The sequence below is a fragment of the Protomyctophum bolini genome, assembly GCF_963924005.1.
Source record: "Protomyctophum bolini genome assembly, chromosome: 1".
Lineage (NCBI taxonomy): Eukaryota > Metazoa > Chordata > Actinopteri > Myctophiformes > Myctophidae > Protomyctophum > Protomyctophum bolini.
In genome coordinates this window covers 17,525,475-17,540,789 of record NC_137862.1, presented here as the reverse complement: position 1 = coordinate 17,540,789, position 15,315 = coordinate 17,525,475, and the positions used below count along the sequence as shown (strand labels likewise).

The 15,315-nt window shown below is 42.0% G+C and overlaps 1 protein-coding gene across 1 annotated transcript in view; it reads left to right on the top strand.

Annotated features, from left to right (window-relative positions):
- Positions 1-4,149: 4,149 nt before the first annotated feature.
- slc12a4 (solute carrier family 12 member 4) overlaps positions 4,150-15,315 on the top strand; it is a 40,422-nt gene continuing 29,256 nt past the window's right edge. Inside the window, exon 1 of the mRNA XM_080756968.1 lies at positions 4,150-4,481. Coding sequence (XP_080613094.1) covers positions 4,343-4,481 — 139 coding nt within the window. The 5' untranslated portion in view covers positions 4,150-4,342. The remainder of the gene's footprint in view (positions 4,482-15,315) is intronic.

The window sequence follows — 15,315 nt, the reverse complement described above, 5'->3', positions numbered from 1 at the left end:
TATAGAGACAGCACAGATATCCCCAGAAAATGAGGGACAGGCAGTGATCGAGGCAGCCAGGTAAAAACGATTTCTCTACACATTGTGCTATATCAGATGCTGCTCAGAGATGCAAAGGTTATAAAGTAATAAAGATCATGACAGACAAAACGGTTAACACTTAATTATAGTGTGTAGGCCTACGAAACCAAATAAATTGGCTCTTTGCAGCTATGTTTACCACCGTGTATACTGCCACTACTGCCCAGGCAATAGGCCTACATATCAGGCCTAACAAAATAGTAAAACCCATTAAATCACAATGTAAACAAAGACAGTTCAGACTTTTACCCTACCATCTGTTGCTTTTCTTGTAGGGATGTTTTGATTCTTCCCTTGCCAAGAAGTGCCACTCCAGAGTCCAGATCTACACTAAAGGTAGCCACACACACACACACACACACACACACACACCTGTTTTTGTGTAGGCTACTATTTTGAAAAACATTTTTGAATAGTTCAAATAGTCGATCTACAAGCTAACTACGTGTCAATGTAGATAGGCTAGTTGAACAATTTCTAAATGTTTTTCAAAATAGTTTAAAAAAAGAATCACTCCTGTGTGAAGTGAGTGGCGCTCTTATCATCATACTGGTGCTCAACCAATCAAATCATGACAAATGTCATTCACTTTTCTGTCCTCACTTTTGTCTTCAATGTTTTTGTTTACACAAACACGAAAAGCTGGGCATAGGAGGGGCTGGTGCCCCTGAAGGGTAAGGCACTGACGGAAATAGAGGCCCCGTCGTCTCTTCCTATTGCAAATGTCTGTAAACAAGCTTGTGAGCTTGTGGGCCTCAGTCAGTTACCAGGAAATGGCCCCCTGCTCTGTGGTTGACTTTTCCTCATGAGTGACTCACAGGGAGTGGGAGAGCTGAGTGCGTCAGGCCCGGGCTGCACACTGTGCTCACTGACCCCTGCCTAGCGTCCTCAGCACTGCATGGGGGCAGACAGCTGGAGAAAGCCTTATATGGTCCAGGGAATTGCTGTGTCAGACGCACTTCCAGGCCTGCACCGTAAACGCACCGTAAACGCAAGAATGATGAGGATAGAATGGTCGACTCTACATAATTATGATGTGCCTCGGGATCTTTGTCTGTGGGCTGTATAGGAGAGAATGGGGATGGTAGCAGTTTGACTTGTAACATAGGGCTATGGCCACAGAACAGCTCTTTGGATCCTTGGCTGCGTTTTTCAAAGGGCTACGCCTAGAAAATGTTTTTTTAATTCACATATTCTGTGGTTTGGTTCTGCGATAGCATTTTCAAGTTTGAAAGTGCGACTGAGGTGAGAAGATGCAGTTATGTACTCATGCATCTCAGTAAGATGGCTGTGACATGTGGTATGAGCTATGCTTTGACCTTTGGGGCGGCTGTGGCTCAAGAGGTGTGGGTCGGCCGGTTAGAATCCCGGCTCCTCCTGTCCACAATCCACATGTCGAAGTGTACTTGGGCAAGACACTGACCCACACATTGCTTCCAATGAGTCGGTCCGCTCGGTCAGTGCCTCGCATGGTAACTTTCCACCATTGGTGTGTGAATGTGGGAAGTGTCAAGTGAGAACGCTGGCGTTGACTCTTCGCCGCTTTCCTCCCAATGTATGAATGAATAGACCATTGTAAGCCCTTTGAGTAAGCACTATAAAAATGCAATTCATTTGCTGTGACAAAACGGGCCAGAATATGTCAGTACAGACAACTATTGCTATACTGTAATTGTACCTGAAACACTTACGTGAACCCTAGTTTCACTAAGGCAGATCTACAAGCTCACTGTGTGTTGCAACGTGACACGTTGTGAGCTTGTAGATCAGCTATATTTAGCGAAGATAATTAGTGTAGAGAGTGAAAGCCTAGTTGAGAATCCAGTCAATCCAGGTTTAACTAAACCCTATACTTGACTGGTGTCCCCCAGGGATCTATGCTGAAAATGCTGATCTACAAGCTCACAATGCGTGTGTAAGCTTGTAAATCTATTTACACAGAATGTTTGCCCCCAGAATAAGGACGATAGGGTTCATGTGATTAAGTCAGACATCCTTATATTGAATAAAATGACTTGATGGAGGGAACTAGTGCAAGTAAGAATAGTTTAGTTTTTTCCCCAGTAGTAATCTTCATGATTACATCAGCACTTCCTGGGAACAATTCAACTTTCTTTCTAACGAAACCCTTACGGCCCTTTGTCAACACAATTACTACTACATGACATGCGGTCATAAACATACAATCAAAACTGTAACACATCTGTGATCTGAGTAGTGACAAAGTTTATTTTCGCTGTCGGGCTAAACCTCATAATGTGCAAAACTTTTCAGGATTCAAATTAGTAGCAGATCTACAAGCTCAAAAGCTCAAACTTGCAGATCTGCTACTTTTGATGATTTTTTGTAGGATCAAGAAGTGAATTCATTTTCAGAAAAAACAAAAGAGATGAGAGGTCAAACAGGCCAGCTGGTGATCTCAGACGGCTCAAAATAGGACCTCTTTAATCACAGGCTGAGTCCCTTTGATCTGTCACTTTTAGGGTTTGTGAGTTACTGTTCTTCAGGAAAAGTCAACTCTGGGTTATGCGAGGCCACTGTCCGACTTTTCCATGATGGTTTTAGCAGCTTCAGAGCAACCGAAGATTCCATGGTCTTTATAGAGCGAAATTAACTGTTCCTTTCATGCTCGAAACTAGGTTACAGCTGGCTGAGGTCAGATGATACAACATTTATAATGTATAATGGATTTGGCCATTGCAGTGTGGCGAGGCATGTTGTTACAATATTAGATAGTTTAATTAGGTTACAGCAGTAGTTTATTGCCTGGAAAAAACTGGTTATGTTGAGGAAAATGTGCCAAAGACAAGCATGGACCCGACACATTCGTTCCGCCTAAAGTATATCAATGATTCTTTGGATTAGATCCTTGCAGGGCTTACAGTATGTAACATTTTACGTAGACCTCAAATTCAGGGCTGTAATAATAAACAAGATGTCAGGGTTCCATGGGGATCTCTGCCACCATGTGGTCAGTCATGTATATGGCCATTCATATGACATCACTACTACTATAGGTCCTGTTATTTATTTATTTGCCTTGCTCATCATCAAATAAACTATTTAATTTTGCACCAAAGACTTGCCTTGGATTATTTTCTTTTCAAGTCTGCAATTCACATTTTGACAAGCAGTACTACTTGGATGAAGGATACCTTTTATCACTACTATGCCGTCAGTACTGTGAGATGTCATTCATCTCCATATCTGGGCAAAGTTTCATCCCTATACATCCATATCAATTGACTTCCATCTGTATACAATTATTTTAACAACTATGACAAAATGTGAGACACATTCATACTTCCTCCTGCACAGTGCACACACACGCACGCACGCACGCACGCACGCACGCACGCACGCACGCACGCACGCACGCACGCACGCACGCACACACACACACACACACACACACACACACAGTCTTCTGATGACACACTGCGTAGCAGTTCCTGCAAGCTGAGAACATAAATTGACTATATGAATACACACCATAGTGATCATGCTAAGGGTTTCCAATGCAGCAGAGTTCCCCTGAGGTCAACTGAAATTACATGAAACTGTGCTGTTGTTTGAAGGGGAGGTGGGCTGGCCTATATACTGTTTCCACTCATTTTTCACCATCTCTCTCTCTTCTATTTATGTCTGTCTGGCTGTTTGTCTCTCTCTCTTTCCATTCGCTCTCTCTGTTAGTCTCTGTGTCTCTCTACCCCTTGATTATTTTCCAAACTGCCACGTTGGTGCAGTGTGTGCACGCGCGCGCGTGTGTGTTTTGTGAAAGGGGCGCGTTGACACACACAGAACTATCTGTCTGAACCTCAAACAGACAGGGTTCAGTGCTGTCATTAGTCAACATGACACCATGAACAAACACACACAAACAAACCCAAAAGATAAGGGTCTTCCCCATCTACACTCACACCATGTCTGCTTCCACATGAGTCAGGGAAGAGGACACCAGCAGCTCTACATTCTGGGTGAGTGGGTGGCGGTGTCTTCTTCATACCCCCCCACACACACCCTTTTATTCACACAACAACAAACTCAGGAGGGGCCGGGTCTGGTGGTATTAGGGGCGTGTCGTATGGTAATATTCTCCAGAGGAAGTGAGCGCAGTGTGGTGGAATGTTTGATGCCATTAGTGGGGAACTGGAGGCTGAGGGAAGGGAGGCTTGGCTAACGGTTAGCCCCGCTACGCATGAGCCCTGGACGGGGGTAAAGCAGAGGGGAAGGCGCAGCCTGAGACGGATGAAAACTAAACATGCCTCACTTCACAGTGGTGCCGGTGGAGGACCGCGCTCAGACCAACTATGACAGCCTGGAGGGGATTAACTGGGTGGATTACAGAGACACAGGGCAGGGGGGCTTCCCGGGACACCAAGACACTGTCAGCTCTGATGGTGAGTTTCACAACTTTTTTGTCTTGTTTGTTACTCTCATCTTGTTACTCTCATCTTTGACGCAGTACACACAACAACTCCACTTCATGAGAAGTGCTTGGAAGTTCCTTAAAACATAATTATATGACAGCGTCACAACGCAGGAGTTGGAACCCTCAGGCGAGGCAAAGCGTGGGAATGTTTTACATTGTCCTGAGATCTCCCCTGAACAGCTGGCTTTACGGTTACCATGGCAATTCTCCAGGCCCTGCAAGCAGTCTTTCACAGCAGCCAGCCAGCCGGGTCGTATTTTTTGACAGCTCACTCACAGGGAATGTTTCAGGAGCAACAACTTTTATTGTCGTTTTATCCAGACAATCGTTTAGATAAAACTTCAGGAACTAAAACATTTTTGGTTCTCCCATTTCGTGCCACAGATGCCTGTGGCAGTGACAAAGAGAGACAACAATGTGCCATGCGGGGGGGGGGGGGGGGCATGGCACGTGAGGGGGGGCTGGGGTGACTGGGCGTTACACCGACCCTGTTGTAACAAGAAAAGGCCTCAAGTGTTGTTTCACACAAAAGATGGAGCGCGCTTTGTGCCAGCAGAGGATTTCCTTTCAAGACATGGTGGCTGAGCGGGCTGTCCCACCTCTTCTTTGTGCCTTGGCTTGTCTCTCAATCTCTCTCTCTCTCTCTGTCTCTCTCTCTCTCTCTCTCCATATTCAATGTTGATATAGAGTAGACTACTTAATTATACATAATTAAAATAATCTGAGAAAAGGCCTGTCAAAGAGATCTGCGTTTTCTCACACCTCTTACAGCTAGTTTTAAAACATTTTTATTTAAGCATATACCCATCCAGATGTACTGTACATGCAGTAGACCTGTGTAGATAGTCCCTACATACTACATATCCAATCATCCATTGGTGATATATGTATATTCAGGCATATATTCACTGGTGATAGATACAGTACATTTATATTTGACAATCTTACAGTATATCTTAAATGAGCTCTCTTTATGCTTCCACTATACTATATCGTCACTTCAATTCACAATTTCGGCATTGAGCAGGTGCCCTTTATCCAGAGTGACTTACAATGAGCAAGGTAAACGGATACATCAGATGCAGAGAGACAGTGTAGTTCCTCAACTAGGATCACAGGCAAACCAAGAACCTAGCATCAGTCCAAAGACAATCGAAATGTCCCCCAAAAAAATACCATTAAAACTATAGGATACCAGAAAAGCAATGAAGCTGTAGCATCTGTCTAAATAACATAAAATTACACTGTAACCTTTGCATGCGTCTGCGTGTCATCATCATGCAGACTGCTCCTAACAGAAGGGAGGGAGGACGGAGAGGGGAGGTGGAGGAGAGAGAAGCTGGTAGCCGCTGGGCAGGATTATATGAGAGAGAGTGGCTCCAATTTGTGTGGGCTGAGGCGGTAAGTGAACGAGAGGGATTGTGTTCGTTAGAGAGTAACCTTTAAATAAAATACACTCCCATGGGAGTGGCCGGCAAAACGAAGCACCCGCGCTCCGGCACCGTTCCAACAGGGTGGCAGGGACACGTGCACCACATGACCCTGGCTGGTCATCCATGTAGGACTGTCTGTCAGAGAGCTCAGCACATCTATCCACAGCCTTGTGGCAGGCTAGTTTTGTGATGGACTTTCTACAGCCTTGAACTAGCTTGAAGAACGTGTGTGTGTGTGTGTGTGTGTGTGTGTGTGTGTGTGTGTGTGTGTGTGTGTGTGTGTGTGTGTGTGTGTGTGTGTGTGTGTGTGTGTGTGTGTGTGTGTGTGTGTGTGTGTGTGTGTGTGTGTCAAAGACATAAGAGAACTGTCCAGTTTAACACAAGTCTTCTGAGTATGATGCAAGTGTGTAATACTTCTAAGAATACACATCAGTAGATTTTCATTGTTGTGTGGGTGGGTGTGAGAGAGATGAAGTCTGCTTTGAGGTCAGGCTAAAACACTTAACATAGTGAATTGCTACTAACAGTACATTTCATTACTGGGTTAATGAATAACTCATTATGCCCTTGTGTGGTGCATAGGGCAGGGGCCTATAACCTGTTTCTGTAGTGTGGAAGCGGCCACGATATACAAGTACACCCCCTGGATATGATGCTAGTATGTCATAGGGACCCCAATCCAACCCTTGATGTTGAGTGCCAAGCATGCACTGCCATGCAGGCATTGGCTCCCTTTTTTTATAGTATTTCTTTGGTATGACCTGAGCTGATCTATAAGGACATGAAGGTCAAGTGTAAAAGCATTATAATCTGCTTTAAACAGTATTATTCCACCTCTGAGAACTCATAAGTACTTATAATGCTATACTATAATAACACATGAGTATTGTATAAAGATTTATAACAAGGTCAAGTATCCTAAATACTGTTGGTCGCTCATAAACTTTTGTCCATTATAAGAAAGTACGTACTAAGAAGCCTTGGGAACCAGTGGATCCCGAGCCATGTGGCTCATAGGTCAGGATCCTATCTCCTGTTTCCGTAGCGAGAGACAGCTTGATGAACATCCCCTGGACATGACACTATTGTCACACGGACCCCAATCCAACTGTTGATGCGGAGTGCCAAGCAGGGTGACATTGTTATAATCTTATAATCTCCACCTAGTCTCAGGGCGGACATTCTAACCACAATGCCGCACTGAGCTGGTTGGTCCAGGATCATACTGTGTTATAATTCTCATGTAATACATTAATTATTATTACATTATGCATTAGAGTGTCGTTTCTATAAATCACTATAAGTGGGTGATTATACTTAAAATGTTATAAGAAGATTATAATGTATTATAAGTATGTAATGCATTATAATAGACATGCTAGGCCTCATATGCTACTGTAGAACTGTGAGTGGTTCTCACCAGGGGTCCTTGGGGGAGTTCCAGGTGGTCCAGAGCAAAATGTGTTAATACAGCATCACTCATTTTTAACCAGTTTATCCATAAATATGTTGGCTATTCAAAAATAGCAGATATACAAGCTCACCGTGTGTCACTTTGTGCAACGCTGAAAGCTTGTACATCTGGTATTTCTTAACATTTTATTTTAAATCTTGAAAGAAATACAAGACTTCTCTTCATGGGTGTCCTTGGCACAAAACATTTTCAGATGGTAGTCTGCAAATTCATATCAATGTGGGGGTCCTTGACATGAAATACTTTGAGAGCTACTGCTGTAGAAAATGCAGTGGTGGAAATAAGTACTCATTAACTCAATTGGCCTACTACAATACTCTATTACAAGCAAAAGTCAGAAATTCAAAATGTATTGGCATCAAAATGTACTTAAAGTACCAAAAGTTAAAGTACTCATTATACAGAATGTCTCACTTCAAGTTTTCAATATTTAGAAAATAGCAGATATAGCCAAATAGCCAAAATGTATATAGGGCTGAAGTGGTTACTGCATGTTTTGTAATAATTATCCAAATCTACAAAGTAACTAGTAGATAAAGCTGTCAAATAAATGTAGTGAAGTAAAAGTATTGCAAATTTGAAATACTCAAGTGAAGTACAAATACCCCAAAATTGTACTTAAGTATACAGTACTTAAGTAAATGTATTTAGTTTACTTTCCACCTCTGAGAGAGTGTTGGTGAGAAGTGCAGTTAGTGTAGTTAGTAGAGGAGACGATCATGCTTCAGTGGGCTCAACAACACCATAGCATTCCAGCCTCGGAGGAGGTCGGGATCTCGGGACACGGCGACCTAGTTGTCTCCTTGGATTTGTGGAATGCATGGAAGGCATCGCTCTAAAGCGCAGAGGAATTCTTAACCACTTAAACCCCGGCGTCCTTGTTGTGGGGAAAATATATTCAGCGAAAGATTTGTCACCTCAATAACAGAAAACACTAGTATCGAGCCCTGAGGGACTCCGGTCAGCCATGATATGGGGTTTAAGTGGATAAGTATAACTAACCGCCGCCAAGCAATGCTGTAATTCAATACAGTGCATATATGCATATCAGGATTGTGACAGTGTTTCAACAGTGGTATCTTAAATGTAGTGTTACCGTTAGTCAAAATAGAGCTGGTTTAGATATTTTTTCTCATTATGTCCTTAATTGACCTGGAAGTCTGTTGTTGTCCCTCTCTGATTTTGTCTCATTCTTGTCTTTTCCTCTACCTCCTTCTGCTGATTCTCTCTCTCTCTCTCTCTCTCTCTCTCTCTCTCTCTCTCTCTCTCTCTCTCTCTCTCTCTCTCTCTCTCTCTCTCTCTCTCTCTCTCTCTCTTAGGCTTGTTAGCCAAAATGTTTGTCCATTTTAGGGACAGTAATAAAAAAGGTCAACTCAATCTTGCCACTCAGACCCATTACTATTATAAATGTTGCTGATCTAAGAGGAAATCGCATAAACACATAATTTACATCAAATGCATGCTTTTTAGGCATTTAGTCCTACTTTTGGAAGTTTTTGAGTGGTGCAACCACTCCTATAGACATCTATGTGTGTCCCTTGGGTCTGTCTGTCCGTCCAAGCACGAAAATAGCGTTATAGTGTTTGTTCACCACCAAGTGTCACTGTTGCACAGCCTAACACACAGACAGTACAGTACAGTACAGTACAGTACAGTACAGTACAGTACAGTACAGTACAGTACAGTACAGTACAGTACAGTACAGTACAGTACAGTACAGTACAGTACCACTCACTTCAGACTGGTCTGATTTTTATTTGGATTTAGTAGTAGTAATATGTGCTCCTACTCTGACCTATATGAAATGAAGCTGGTGTACATGTATGTTAGATCCATTTTCTATTGATGATGATTTGTATTTATTCTGAATATTATTGCCTGCTTTATGAGTTGTATGTTTTTGCGGTCATTTAATTATTATAATTATGCTATGGATTTGACATGCTGAATGGAGGTTTTCCCTCCCCTTTTGAGAAAGGATTTGTAGGTGCAGGGCACCTGACGACAGACAGGTGACTCCCTGCTGGGAGATAGAATGTGACACACAGACAGGGAAGCGTCACAGTTTGTTGACCGCGCTCGTGCAGTCTCCTTGATTGTATTTTATGGCTGAATGTCATTGTAGTAGTAATTGCGTTGACAAAGGGCCGTAAGGGTTTCGTTAGAAAGAAAGTTGAATTGTTCCCAGGAAGTGCTGATGTAATCATGAAGATTACTACTGGGGAAAAAACTAAACTATTCTTACTTGCCTAGTGCAAGTAAGAATAGTTCCCTCCATCAAGTCATTTTATTCAATATAAGGATGTCTGACTTAATCACATGAACCACACGCATTGTGAGCTTGTAGATCAGCATTTTCAGCATAGATCCCTGGGGGACACCAGTCAAGTATAGGGTTTAGTGAAACCTGGATTGACTGGATTCTCAACTAGGCTATCACTCTCTACAATAATTATCTTCGCTAAATATAGCTGATCTACAAGCTCACAACGTGTCACGTTGCAACGCACAGTGAGCTTGTACATCTGCCTTAGTGAAGCTAGGGTTCACATAAGTGTTTCAGGTACAATTACAGTATAGCAATAGTTGTCTGTACTGACATATTCTGATTCCTTTTGTTTTATTTGAATACCCAGTTTAAGTTTATGTGACGGAGAAATAAATGTTTTGTTTTGATGCAACTGAATTATACTTATAACTTAACTATACAAGAGGAGACACGACGCGAGTTGTACAGCAACAATAGACTGCACCACCCCGACCCAGTGGCCTTATTTGTTTGGAAAGAAAGGACACGATACAGTATATTCCTATTAATGTATCCAATTTCAGTGAGCGAAAGACCCTATAGCAGTGGTTCTCAACCAGTGGTCCGGGGACCACCAGTGGTCCTTGAGGAGGTTGCAGGTAAATTATGTAGAGTTGCTAACCAAATAGACCCTTATTAGATCTTTAACTCTTGAGAGTGTATAATGAAACCAAATGGACCCTTACTTACTGCCTTACTTAATTTGCAAGAATTATACAAAATTTGGTAATTTGATCAACGTCAAAGTTTTTGGTCTGAGAGGCTAAATGTCATCAAATGGTGGTCCGTGGCTCAAATGCTGAATAAATAATTGGCCTTGATATGAGAAACCACTGTTCTCAACAAATGACAGGGTACTGTAAATACCATAAATTGTGACATAAGTGTATAATAAATAAATTGTGTTTCAAAGGAAATAGGATAATATTTGTGTACGTTTGCAACTCACTGAGTGGACAAAATAGCAGATCTACAAGTGCCTAAACCAATGGTGTGCCCCCAACTGTATTTAGGCTGCTGACACATATGAAGGGAAAGGGTGGGGGATGAGGACTCCACTCAAAGGAGAGTGTGTGTAATGGATGAGTTCATACTTCATAGTGTGGGTGGTGGGACCGGGTGTACTTTCTATGACTGAGCCACAGCATTACGTCTGATGGAGTGTTTCACAAACAATGGGTCACGGACCGATTCTTTATTTATGCGTCATGAGTTGAATGGGTCCTACATTTTCTTTCTGTAATTATTTCAAAAGATTAAAAAAACAGAACATCCTAAAGAACATCCTAAATAGCCTAAATAATGTCAGAAATAAACAAAAATCATTTTTTTTTTTTCAAATGACCTTTTAGAAATTGTCATAATATTTTCGTATAGCATTGTGAGCTTGTAGATTGGCTATAGTCACTATTAAATAGGACTTAAGTGGTTAATTGTTCAGGTTTGGGTCCCGAGGAGAACTCGAGGTGAAACGTATCTTTTGGATCTGGAGCTTAAGTGAGTTTATGAACCACTGGTGTAATGTAACGGGTGAGTTTATACTTCATAGTGTGGGTGGGTGGGTCTGGGTGTACTCTATGACTGGGTGGGTCTGGGTGTACTCTATGACTGGGTGGGTCTGGTTGTACTCTATGACTGGGTGGGTCTGGGTGTACTCTATGACTGTCTGAGCCCCACAGCATTACGTCTAATGGAAGCAGAAGGGTATGGATGGACAGTCACAGTGCTGTGTCTGTTCAGCTCTGTGAGCCCGGCTCTGTTCTGCACAGGGCAGCACTGGACTGAACACTGCGGCCTTTGTGGGCCTGAGTTGCAGGGTACCTCAACGCTAAACAGGGGAAACCTTGTTTTTGTTGTTCGTAGTACACACGACAACACACCATTAAAATACAATTCACCACCCACATTACTTCTAAATCCATTTACAGACAGACGGCAGGTCATCCATGGAGACGTGTGGAATTGTAGAAGAGAAAACGAAGAGAACATTACAGTGATTTGTCTACCTTTCAGGCTAAAGCATTCACTTCAGGAGTTAACCACTCTTAACCTGGCATTCTTATTGGATAGCCTATAGCAGTGGATTCCCAAACCTTTCAGGTCGATACCCAAAAGAAAGATTGGATGTTTGCCCGGGACCCAATCTAGTGAAAATAGCAGATCTACAAGCGCACAACGCTTATTATTTTACATTTTGTGCCCACTGCCGTTTACCTTCGTATTTTAGGTATGTGCATTATACTGTAGGCAAACATTTTCAGAAATGGTAAAAAGAAAGCGATCTAAACGTATATATCAGAAATGTTTTGCTATTCGCCAGCACAACAGAGTACAGTATATAGAGCTTATGATACTAACAAAATGCCTCCAGGTGTGATGGGTGTTCAAAGTTTTGCAGCAAAATGATTCAGTCTTGAGAGAGGAAACGTTAGAAACGTTGCGGACGTTCTCTGCACATTGCTAGCCAGAAAGCCACTTGGTATTGTGGAAAAGTACTACAAACCCATGGCCATGACACATGTGGGACTTCTGTCTGCCTCACGGCCCTTAAGTTGGAACCTCTCTCTGTCATTATGTCATCAACATCACCTTGTAATATAACCCATTGAAATGGTTGTATTACAAGGTCAACATACCCTTGAGCAAGGCACTTATAGCTGGCTCCATGCCAGTCTGTGTGTGTGTGTGTGTGTGTGTGTGTGTGTGTGTGTGTGTGGCATACAGGGCACAGTTTCACAAACTGCCGGTCGGGAGAAATGTTTGGGTGGCGGACCCATTTTAATTTGCGTCGCACTCGCAAAAAAAGGTTTCAATTTTTTTAATGAATTCTAATGAAAATATATGAATAAATAAATTCTATTAAAAATAAAATAATAAGAAGTAGTGAAAATAGCAGATCGGCTATTTTCACTTTCCTGGGGAGCTAAAACGTTTGGAACCACTGATGCAGGGCATTGCTGAAAAGAGAAGAGAGCCAACAGCATGCGTGCAGTGTGCTTATGCTTCACAAACGTTCACAGGTTAAGAAAACAATAGCAGCTATAATCTAACCACAGCCAATGTGTCTGTGTGTGTGTGTATGAATGGCTGGTGGTGTGTTGTCCTTGTATTGAATGGCAACAGCCAGCTAGGGCTCAGACAGAGAAGAGAGAAACCATTATGAAAGGGCTGTAACAGTATACAGTATGTGAACAGCAGAATGCTGCTGCTTGTGTTTTCCTGGCTGATCTTGTGGCGTGGCATCCATTCCTGTCATTCTGTTGACATGACATGACACTGTGTGTGATAGCGCTCGCCCTCTGGACAGATCAGCACCGGGGCAGGGCACAAATGTGGAACTGTTGACAGAAGTTAAGACAGTTTGCACACACACACACACACACGCACGCGCACGCGCGCTGATTGATTGTGAGTGTCCTGGGAACCAGTACATCTCTTTAGAGACAGCTGAACCATGAGACGAGTGACAGAAAAAGACAGATGAAAATAAAAAACACAGCCTGAAATCACCATTCAAAACGTCTAAGACACATGGCAATTGTCAATTGGTAATTGTATTTATTATTATTATTATTATTATCACAAATGTTCAACAACTTTCAAAATGCCACAATTTTTCTTGGCTAACTTACCCATTCTTAACAGAGTACAATAACATGTCATAGATTTGTGCTATCAGTCATTTGGAAATAGCATATGAGAGAGAGAGAGAGAGAGAGAGAGAACTACATTGCTGTTGAAGGATTGTCGTGGCTCACAAGCAAGATAATTCTGTCTCAAGGTCATGCATAACTAATATTGTTAATATAAAATGCTGCCATCAAACCATTCTGCTTCAATACCAAATAATTTCTTACTTATGTAGTTGTATTCCTACAGTATACTTTAAGATAAAGTCTCTTCACATCCATAAAGAGTGGAAAATATGTATTTGGATACCAACCAATACCAAACATAACACATAATGCATTGTGTAGACTACTATGTTTTATATAGACTAACACTGACAGCAAATGCAGACATTCATGTTCATACACACATTTTCCTGGGTGTGCACTCAATATAGTAGTCCCACAGAGCTCCCACAGTATCCTGTTTGTGAGTGATATGATCCAATCCTTACACCAGAGTTTTGCGAGTCCAGCTGTGCTATGCCTTTAGAATACTTTGATAATATTTGGAATTCATCAATATCACTTCAGTGTAACCACTTAGTCTTAGACCCTCGATACAGACTAGAGTTCCACTGTACTTTCCCCCCAGAATATGGATCAGTATTTCCTAATGGAAACTAATATTCTCTCAAATCTGCCTCCGTGACATACTGTGTCTTAGCAAGAAAGATATGCATTACGTACTATAATATGACACAAGACTTAAAAAAAATCAACAGTGTAATTAAGGGGTGCCATGGATGAAAAAGTTACTCACAGTCAGAGGTGCCCCTGAGTCAAAAACGTTTGAGAACCTACTGCCTTTTACTGACCAGTAGAGCTGCCGAGGACCTAACTAGCTTATAGCTTTTGTTCACAGCTTTGTGACATAGTAGCCATCTACAGAAGTAATAATGTGCACATGCATTGTTTGGACAAAAACTGTACTAATGATATAGTAGAGAGATATTGTAGTCGATCATTATTTTAGCTGAATGCTCACGAGTATGTCAGTGCAGTATCGGGTTCTGTAGGTTGCAGCCAGTGACAGTGTCTGGTTACCAGGTACAGGCCTTTATACTGTAGGACCACTCATTTATTCTCTTTGCAGAATAGCTGTGGCTTCAACAAAGATGGCTAAGATTGTTCACTTTGTTTGTTGAATATTTGTCAAATATGGATCACATTCTGATAATTGGCAATTAATTGACAGTTGTCTGTCTGTAGTGTGGAGTTCTGAACCGGGGTTCTTACTGTTGCTGAACAGAACAGTGCACCCCTCCTCCTGTTTGCATCATCCTGCATAAATGACTTAACCCATTAAGATCTGAGGCAGATTTGACAAATGTCTTCTAACTCTAAGTCCTAACTTTTTCCATGTCAAGGGCCCCCCAGAATTATATGTATTTGTCCTTGGATTAAAAAAATAATATATATATATATATATATATTTGAGTGGTGCAACCACTCCAAGGAACAGCAATATCAGTGTTCACCTACCTATGTGTTCACCTATGTGGCCACCAGTATGACTATGAGTACCAGTACGGGCGCTGTTGTGCCAGAAACAGAGAGAGAGAGAGATAGTATTAGTGCTGCACTGTTGCCTGCTAATGAGAAAGAGAGAGAGAGAGAGAGGAGAGGGGGGAGGGGAGTTGCATCACTCAGTTCACACGGGTGTGATTTTTTTAAATCTGTGAAAATCTTTAAAGAATCAACACACAATGATGGCTGATCACACAGATGATCTTTCTGCTGCCATTGGTGGCATCTGTAATGTTCTCTATGATGGGTTTACCTGCAAACAGAACATTTATTGAAACCACATCCAAAAAAACAATTTCACTTCTTGAGAGACAGACATACACATAGTATCACATACTGTGGTGATAATAATGCCAACACAGCACAGATAACACCGTTTTTCAGACAGA